General features: G+C 40.3%; 1 protein-coding gene across 1 annotated transcript; it reads left to right on the top strand.

The window, feature by feature from the left end:
• The first annotated feature begins 1,984 nt into the window (after nucleotides 1-1,984).
• Nucleotides 1,985-8,839, top strand: dhcr7 (7-dehydrocholesterol reductase). Its single transcript, XM_051380630.1, has 8 exons — nucleotides 1,985-2,076; nucleotides 3,239-3,344; nucleotides 4,809-5,031; nucleotides 5,102-5,192; nucleotides 5,305-5,518; nucleotides 5,608-5,812; nucleotides 6,554-6,685; nucleotides 7,044-8,839. The coding sequence occupies exons 2-8, from the start codon at nucleotides 3,241-3,243 to the stop codon at nucleotides 7,506-7,508; spliced, it is 1,434 nt and encodes a 477-aa protein (XP_051236590.1). The 5' UTR covers nucleotides 1,985-2,076; nucleotides 3,239-3,240; the 3' UTR covers nucleotides 7,509-8,839.
• Nucleotides 8,840-10,170: the final 1,331 nt, after the last annotated feature.

Here is a 10,170-nt window from a genome sequence, read left to right as displayed (position 1 = left end):
AGAGAGAAACAGAATAAGGACTGCAGAGACTCAGACAGAGAAAAAACAAGGGGAATCGCAAAGGGAAATAAGAAAAATAGAAAGATGGAGGTAATTTGATGAAGCAGGATGATGCTACAGGAGGCTGACTCCTGCAGGGAAGCAGCAGATCAGGAGTTTTTGTTATTTCAACTGAAGAAAAGCCTTTTTGATACTGTCCAATGAGCACACAGCTTAATTTCTTACCAGCAGGGTCGTGAAGGAGCGTGTTTGGTGCTGATTACATGAAGGGGGTAATATGATGGTGGAATGTCTGACTTGGCGCAAAACGGCCACAAGTAATGAGACAGGAATGTATCCTCGCTCCCTATATTAGAGCCTGCACCCCAAATCAACTGTTCACATTTCACAACACATTCCAAAGGTGGATTTAAAAATAATAGGATTCTCTCCTTCTCTCCAACCTTTTTTCCTTTTTTACATTTGGCAGTTTACTGAGATTTGGGTTACAGGTTTAGGTTTGACCTATTAGTCAGTCCTATTAAGAAAACCTATAAAAGACATGTTGATCTATTTTTATTTTGCTTATATACAAGAAATAACAATTAAAAGTGGCCAGTGGCTCCTTTTATTTTCTCTTGCTTGTGGTTTGGCCCAAGAATCCATCATCTGAGAATCCACTTCACTAACTGTTGATTCCCACTGACTCAGATGTTTCATGGTGAATACACTGGCTGGAGAGAGATGTAATATCAAATAAAATTATTATTAAACAAAAGTCCATAAAGATCACGCATATAGGGGCATAGATGCAGCTCTGTCCAGTCAGCAGCCTCTATCCAAAACATACAAGACAGTTGAGACCAGTGAGTTGCTGAAGTTCTTTCCTGTGTGTTGTAGGCTGCTCTGCTCTTTGGAAAGGCCTTTGAAATATCTTTGCAGCAATGAAAATTCAGCTGGGAGAACTAACTCCCACTGCATAAGTTCTCCCTGCAGGATGAACAGATAAATGAAGAGAAAGTTCTGTGCACAATGTTCCACATTTGTTGGATTATTCCACAGGCTGGAAAATGGACATAAAATTCAGTGCATGTCCGCCTATAAGGACAGGTGATGGTAGTGGTGGTATGGACTGCATTTGAAGACTTTTGTCCACTCAACCTGTACGGGAACTGTGACATTTTTCATTTCAAGCAAAGAGCCGGTTTATGTCACAGCTGAGTACTGCCCTCTTGTGGTTAATTTATGTGCATGCACCTGGAAAACAGGAGCACTTACATCCCAAGTGTTCACTATGAATCCACAAACATTTTATTCCCAAAGAACAAAAAATGTAAACGTAATTACAATAACTAATTTAACTAATAACTAATAACTACATTTCCTTTAACATTTTCTTATTTTAATTGACTCAAACACTATAGAATTGTGTATGTTGATGGATAAACTAGAGACTGACCAGGTATTAGTTGATTGCCCAGAAACAACTGTTTCAACTGGGTGCTCAGAAATAATGGGCTTGATTTTTTTTATGTGAGTGGTTTTGCTATTTAAGATGGTATAATACTAATTTTGTCAAACATGCATGTCCTAGAAACAACACATACAATGTGTGTGGTTGAGTTCTGCTCAGTGAATTTAATTGCTTTAAAAATTCAATTTTCATTGTCTATAAAATGCACTACAGAATCACATGAATAAAATAATCGAATAATAATAGTTTTTTATGTCTTTATGCATTTATCATTAGTGTCATCGTCACATAACAGCCTGTTATAAAAAGCAAGGATGCCAAAGGCCAGTAAAATAGATCATTATGACGGCTATTTCATAATGTTGCCAGTTCATTGTTTGCTCCGGCTGAGCCATTCAACCACTGGCGACTTTGTCAGGTGCTTATGGCTCCAGTTAGAATTGTCCAATCAGGCGCCAGTTCTCTCCCCAGGCCCGCCTTCGCCTAAATAACATTGGTTGAATTTTAATACGTAGTGGCGTTATGGGCGGAGTCTCCACGGTGAGTTTTCTCCAGCGGTTACACGATAGCCTGCACCTGGACCAGCTGCCTCCCTCGCTGTCTGACGGTACAGTTGTCTACAGGTGAGTGAGCTACGGTGTTATAGTGCATACTGTAACGGGGTTTGAATCCGGTGTGAGGCGTTTTTAACGTTAACTGATGTCCATAACTTTAGCCCGGTTGAGGATACAAAGGATGTTGGTGGTTAAACACAGTTATTTCAGGTGCTTAGCTAGCATCAGGAAAGGGCACGCGCAACACACAGCAAGTGATAGCGTTCAGAATTTATTCAGAAAGGGGGACAGGAGTGGTTGTTGTTGAGGTTATGCAACAACAACAACCCCCATCTCATCTGTCTGCGGGACGAGCTGCGGAGCAAACATGCTAAACATGGACATGTTGGACAAAACAGGCATTCAGGTCATTAGTTCTATTGTTTATGTAGCTTTAGTGTGAATGCTGTAACTCCTGCCCACCCGGCAGTACCTTTACTCCAAAAGTGTGTGTGTGTGTGTGTGTGTGTGTGTGTGTGTGTGTGTGTGTGTGTGTGTGAGAGAGAGAGAGAGAGAGAGGGAGGGAGGGAGGGGGAGAGAGAGAGAGAGAGAGAGAGGGAGGGAGGGGAGGGAGAGAGGAAACCCAAAGTAAACTATATTGTTCTATGAAATAAAGAATGATCCTGACCAAATACAGGCTCAGTGAGCAGTCTAGAGATGAACAATTAATTGATATATTATCAAAATTGCAATATGGCCAAGTGCAATATGCGACTCTCAAGAGCTGTAGTGTTTTGATGAAAGTAAAATCTGTGACAAAACAGCTTTATAATGAAGCACTGTAATGACCACCAACTAGCCATAGAAACTGGAACCCAGGCAGGAGAAACAGAGATGCCTGCTGTACGTTTATTAAGCTGACCTCCATTCAAGGCTCTGTTTGTTATCGCCAAGGACGTGCACTTTAATTCCCCCAATTACCTCATTATCTGTTTATCTGGCTTGTGGAACTAAACTATGTGTTCTGACCTCTCATGATACTTTCCCCTTTAAACATGTGTTAAAATAGAACTAAATCTGTGAAAACAAATGAGGAAGATGATATCTTTTTCCCCCATTGTACCTGTTGCTTGTACATTTGGTGAATGCCGCTGTGTGTTGCGCTGTCTTAAAAGCACTGTAGCAGTGTGCAAAGTACAGCATGGTGCTGCATGATGGCTGATGTTAACCTGATAACCTGATCCTTCAACAGAGATGAAAGGTGCAGTGGCCATGGAGGCCACCAGGAGACGTACCCAGCACAGTGCCAATGGGAAAGCGTCTGAGGAGAGCCAGCAGCCACAGTGGGGGAGAGCATGGTGAGTTGAAATTATGTCACTGGTTGCTAAAGGCCATTTTGTAATCTAATGCAGTGGTACTCAACTGGGTTCACCTTGGGACCAAAATCTTCATTAACTCATGGTCATTAAGTCATAAACCACACAGAATTCAAACCAGGGAAATGTATTCTTCAAATAGGCCAGTAAACACATATGTAGACCTTTTTAAACATAAAATATACACGTATTTTCATCCCTGCATTCAGGGAGGGTGCTGTTAGATCCAAATGCCTTGCATACTTCTACCCACATCAACACTGCCAAGACTGGCAATACGCACACAGAGCAGCCATACAGGCAGTAAACATGTATTATTTCTTTTTTTGAATATTAAAAACATCAAAACAGGTGTTTCGCAACCAACCAGCTGAGAGAGCATGATTTAATGTACGTCACTAAAACACTTAACAAGGTTATCACAACGTTGAGTTTTGGGCCTGAAATTCAAACCTAGACTCACCTCATTCAAAAACTCTTGTTAAAAAGTAAATTGAGATTGAAGGGAATAACTTTAGAGTACTGCATACATGTAAAGCTCTGATATAGGACTTGTCCACAACATTTCTAATCCACCTGTCCAAATCCATGTAATTAAGTGATAGACTCATCCCAATATCATTTGAGTATCACCAAGTCTTTGGGATTATAGCATGATTACATGAAAGGTGAGGATGATGATGATGAACTGGTGACCTCATGCCCTTATGACCTACTGACATTAAACTATATAATGTTTTTAGGGACTTGACAGGGAGCGATGAGGAAGAATACAGCACAGAGTGCATCAAGTTCATTGTAATTCTCATAAAAATAGCCTTCAGTAGCGTATAAAATTACATATGACATAACTAATGTTTAATGTCTCTTAATTACGATGCTTTTTCCCCTAGTCTAGTGTGGGAGTATCTATTATATACAGAGTGTTCTTACTGTCAACATATATCTAAATGTACAGAAGGTTAAAGGGAGATTAGAGGAGGGACATAGACAAACAGATGCAGCTAATAACCTTCATTAAAGGGCTTTTGTGTTCAGCATGATGACTCACTGGGACAGCTAAATAGACCAGGGTCATCATTATTTTATTAGTTACAGCTGTTCTTTTCCTGTTATTGGAGTTGTGATGTTCACAGTTACACCGTGTCTGCACAGGAGGCGTTGTAGCAGCAGCTTCAGTCCTCGGTTTGTGTCTTCACAGGATGCGTTCAGGCACAGTTTTGAGTGTCGCTCACCCACATTTTGGCAGTGCTCAGAGCCAAACAAATAATGACTGTAGTTACGCATGTAAAACAGAAGAAAATAGACATGAAGGGTAAAAAAATGCATGAGACAGTCAATTGAAAATGCAGCTGAAACGCCTCTTATGTGGACAAGCACTGAAGCTTAAATCTGCCATCATATTCAACTGTTCTCATACTGTATGTATGTGTGATTCATTCTCAGGGAGGTGGACTGGTTTTCCCTGACTGCCGTGGTTGGCCTCCTCTGCTTCGCCCCTTTCATTGTCTTCTACTTTGTGATGGCCTGTGATCAGTACCAGTGCTCTGTCAGCCAGCCTCTGTTTGATTTGTACAGAGGAGACACCACGCTGCTCTCCATCTGGGCCCGCTCGCCCTCCTTCACCTGGTCCGCTGCCAAGATATATGCCATCTGGGTGGCATTCCAGGTATGAATAAGAGGCATTGTCTTCAGCTCTTGGCAAATGTTAGCAAGTAACAGGTTGTGTTGTCCCTTAGGTGTTCCTGTACATGTGCATTCCTGACATTACTCATAAGTTTCTTCCTGGCTACGTTGGTGGAGTGCAGGACGGAGCACGGACTCCTGCTGGTAATTAACACACATTAAAGCAATCTGGCTCAATGCTTTTGGAGGGTGTGATAGAATTCTGTAATAAAATGTTCATGATCAAACCTGTGTTGTTTCCGGTTCACTACTTTAGGCTTGATTAACAAGTATGAGGTCAATGGGCTGCAGTGTTGGCTGATCACTCATGCTCTGTGGGTTGCCAATGCCCACTATTTCCACTGGTTTTCTCCCACCATCATCTTCGACAACTGGATCCCCCTGATGTGGTGTGCTAACATACTGGGCTACGCTGTGTCCACCTTTGCATTCATAAAGGCCTATCTTTTCCCCACAAACTCTGAAGACTGGTGAGTTCTGGTGAACAGGACATATGTTCTACAAATTAGTACACAACTTTATCAACTTGTTTTCTGGAATCCTTTTTGTATTTCTCCAGCAAGTTCACAGGGAATGTCTTCTACAACTACATGATGGGCATCGAGTTCAACCCACGAATTGGCAAGTGGTTTGACTTCAAGCTTTTCTTCAACGGCCGCCCCGGCATCATAGCCTGGACTCTTATCAATCTGTCCTACATGGCCAAGCAGCAAGAACTGTACGGCCACGTCACCAACTCCATGATCCTTGTCAACGTACTGCAGGTAAGTGGGAATATGGATGGATTTTAATGGATGGATCATTATCTGTTGAAGAACTGAGCAAATCTGTGTGCTGATCCTGTGGAAGGCAGAGAACTGAAAACATACCATCATGGCAATGTTAAAGAGCGTATAAAAAACGATTTTAAATCTGTGCTAAATGTGGTTACCTGTGTAAGTGATTTAGTTCGGGCTGCATGATGTGTAAAATGTCTACTTTGTGAAAACTTATTTACGATGTGCCCAGTCCACTGACAGTCCATGCCTACAGTACAGCTGTATGGGATAGCATTTATTTTTGTATAATGGTGTATAATGATGACACCATTGCAAGTAGTGCAGGTCTTTTATAATTGTTGCTCAACTGTTGCACCTTTGGTGGACCTAAAGAAATAAAGAGATGTTGTTCTCAAACAGAAATAAATCCTTGGTCTACAGTTTTATAACCATTTAGCCTATAATGTGAACTTTACACAATTACTATATTCAAGGTAGCAACAGTGTTGCTCACTTATTGAATGTAGAAGAGTTTGAGTTTGCAGGATACATAACAGCAGAGCTGAACTGAACTGAATGGAATCAAAACAAAACGATTCTGGACTTTGGAAATTGAAATGAATTGAATTAAATTGGGTTCTGTTAAAGATAAATCTCCACCCTTCTTTGACTTTATTAAGTTAAGAGATTTTTTTTAACTCTGCTCGTGGGTCATAATAACAACTGGAAGATTGTGTTTTCTCATAGGCCCTTTATGTGTTGGACTTCTTCTGGAATGAGGCGTGGTACCTGAAGACCATTGATATCTGCCATGACCACTTTGGATGGTATCTGGGCTGGGGTGACTGTGTCTGGCTGCCCTACCTCTACACACTGCAGGTATCAAACTAATGCATGCTAATCACACAGTAATGATTATGTCTTCAATATGAGATGATATCTTTGGTGGTCCTTAGTGGCATCATGTTTAAATACCTCTCTGATAATCATTTCTGAAGTTAAATCCTCTGTGTCTGTGTCACCCTCTATCAAACACTTGTCATCCCCATAATCATTATTATAACTTTTTCTTTCTAGTTAAACTTTAAAATTGAAGCATCTGAATGAAATGAAATTGAAATAAAGAATAGAATGTGTGTGTGGGTCTCATCTATATTTTAGTGTATGCCACACTCTAGCACAGACATTGAAACAACAGATTAATTTGAGCAACAATAAATGTGTTTTTGCCCTTCAGGGTCTGTACCTGGTGTACCACCCAGTCGAGCTAGCAAACGCTCACGCTCTGGCTGTCCTGTTGCTCGGCCTCGTTGGGTATTACATCTTCCGCTCCACCAACCACCAGAAGGACCTGTTCCGGCGCACCGAGGCCTCCTGCTCCATCTGGGGCCGGAAGCCAACGTACATCGAGTGCTCATACCGCTCCGCCGACGGTGGCGCCCACCGCAGCAAACTCCTGACCTCAGGCTTCTGGGGAGTGGCCCGGCACTTCAACTACACCGGTGACCTGATGGGGTCGCTAGCCTACTGCGCCGCCTGCGGCTTCGGCCACATACTCCCATACTTCTACATTGTTTACATGACCATCCTGCTGGTCCACCGCTGTGTGCGGGATGAGCACCGCTGCAGTAGCAAATATGGCAAGGACTGGAAACGCTACACAGACACTGTGCCTTACCGGCTGATTCCTGGGGTGTTTTAGAGTGGGGAAGAGGAGTGGGAGGAGGGAGGGAGAGCGGTAGGGTGTGGGCTAAAATTAAGCTAAACATGAGCTGTGTGTGTGTTTTATACACATCAAGAATACACCACACTGACAACATTTTAGCATCACATTTCATACATATATTTTCTACAGGTGTAGACTGCTGTACACATGTAAATGCAGGTACAGACAGTTTATTGCTATATTTCTCTGCCTCAGTAACGGCAGTTTGATACACCAGTCTGCTGCTTTCGTTATGCTGTGACCATTTAACATAGTTAAACACATTTTTTAAAAATAGGAGACTATATCTTTGGAGCTAGTGAGTCCAAGTCCACACAACGTAAACCACCTCGGTTCTGTAGGGGAGAGGTTCTGTGACTATTCTGCACATTCCCATGACATTCCCTGCCTGCCAGTGCAGCTTTGGATGGGTTATATAGCAACTTATAACTTTATAACTAAAGTAATTTGTCAAATGAGGAAAAAAATAACCAATGACAAGTTGAGTGAGTGAGTATGAGTATTTATCAAGAAAAATACTGAAACATGGCTGGTTCAGTTTCTCACATATGAGAATCTGACTTTTTTTTTGATTGATATCATTAGAAATGTAACACTGTTGGATATTTTGTCTGTTGCTTAGAAAAATAAGCAATTTAATGATGTCACTTGGCACTGAGATAGCCTATGACAAGGCCTATTCATTATATTTGGCATTTTTAGACTAAATGAGTGATTATAAATGAAAAACTGATATATTTATTAATCAATATGGACTATAATATTTTGTTGCTGCCCTACTGGCTTAATGGACCAAATGTGATTGCTGGCTCCACTGACGTGACCCGCCTCATAAAAAGTTATGTAATCTTTGTATAAAGGTTGTCTGAGTGCTCAGATTTATTCACTCAGTCATTTTCAAGTCTGACTGTAGGGGAAGTTTGTTACGAGAGACTTGGGTTCGGTTAGGTAATTGCTTGTCTTGCTGGTGAAAATGTCACTCTTTGTGGTTGAGATGTTGACATAAATCAGCCATGTTATAGACCAGTTTAAAGACTCATTAGACTATAAGAAGAAATTCCCAAACTTTAACAGCAAGGAACAGCCCTTTCTTTTCTTTCTGCATTCTGAAACTTAACAAGTACAATTTAGTTAGATCATTGTATTTGCTTTGTGTTAATCCAGCATGTAGAGTAGTAATGGTCTAGCCATGTTTAAGCTCCATGCTGACAGATTTTTTTTCTGTCCATCCATCACATTTGTTTTGTTTGTTTTTATGTCCTCATACCGGTACTGCCTTTCTTAAAGTGATAAAGTAACAAAATACAGTTTTGTCTATTTTATTTTTTTCTATCTATGTACAGTGCGTCTTTTTTTCAGAAATGCTCACTCATCTATTCTTGCTATTTCTATTCTTGTGACATTCTTCCATTTTGATAAGTCAGATTGTTTAATAGGTTGGATTTGAGACTTTATGTATCAGTGAATATACTTCCAGACAGAGATCCTGAATCCTTAAAAGCCTGGATATATTTGTGAATGTGAGGGTCAAAGCAGCTAACACAGCAATATGAAAGGTAACACCAGCTCACACCACTGTAGCCTTGATGCCATTTTTAATGTTCAACACTAGGGGGCAGCAGGTGACAGCTAATCCCAGTGGTCAGATACAGAGTTGTATGTGTTTGAAAGAGTTGTGTGTATATATGTATGTATAAAAACAAAAAAACCTCTGTTTATATATATATATATATATATATATAAATATATGTGTGTGTGTGTATATATGTATATATATATGTATATGTATGTATATATATATATATATATATATATATATATATATATATATATAAATATATGTGTGTGTGTATATGTATGTATATATATGTATATGTATATATATCCCTAAACAGGAAACAAGCCACTCAAAACACAAAATTTGTGTAGCTCCCCATTCCGAATCTTTTCCTAAAAGGTCATTCAGCCAATGCAGGCCCAAACCACTGCACTGCTGTTATTATGCAGAAACCTTCACTATGTTATCACCATCATTAAGTCAGAGCAGTTGTGCACACATCCAAACTCAGCTCCCTTTAATTTCATTTATAACATTTCTACCAACTACAGGTCTTCCTCAGGCAAAACAATCATTAATCATGAACTTTCAGTCAACTGCACAAATAGTGTATACAGCAGAGATGTTAAAAACCAGAGTGGTAAATGGAGTAGAAGAATGGTGATTGAAGGAAAAGTTTGTGCCAAAAAAGGAGAGGAACCCTTTGGATAGATAGAAGGTTGTGGAAGAAAATATATTTATTCTTATGAAGTAAGTTATGATAATGTGATCTGATCAAAAGACTTAGAACAGGTTCTAAATTGACCTTGTTTTTCTCAAATTCTGCCAACATGGATGAGTGGTGCCTGAAGTTCTCTGTAAAAAAATGGAAATTGGAACATCTTAAAGTCTATGATATCTGAGCAAACTCCATCTGCTGATAAAGATCAAGTGATCTGACCAATACCTGCAGCTGCTAAATGGACCTTGTGGTGAGACTGTTTTCTTAACATCTTTGTCAGGGTATTCAAGGGTGAGCTTTCCATTAACAAAGGTGTACGTCTGAAACTACAAGCTACCTTGATATCACATCCAAGATAC

This window comes from Dicentrarchus labrax, unplaced genomic scaffold, assembly GCF_905237075.1.
Source record: "Dicentrarchus labrax unplaced genomic scaffold, dlabrax2021, whole genome shotgun sequence".
NCBI lineage: Eukaryota > Metazoa > Chordata > Actinopteri > Moronidae > Dicentrarchus > Dicentrarchus labrax.
This window is presented reverse-complemented; position numbering and strand designations above follow the sequence as displayed.

Excerpts from the sequence above, each read along its gene's own strand:
- dhcr7 (XM_051380630.1), top strand. The coding sequence starts at position 3,241 with ATGAAAGGTGCAGTGGCCATGGAGGCCACCAGGAGACGTACCCAGCAC. Across the intron at positions 5,032-5,101 it reads CCATCTGGGTGGCATTCCAG|GTGTTCCTGTACATGTGCAT; the intron begins GTATGAATAAGA and ends GTTGTCCCTTAG. Across the intron at positions 6,686-7,043 it reads CCTACCTCTACACACTGCAG|GGTCTGTACCTGGTGTACCA; the intron begins GTATCAAACTAA and ends TTTGCCCTTCAG.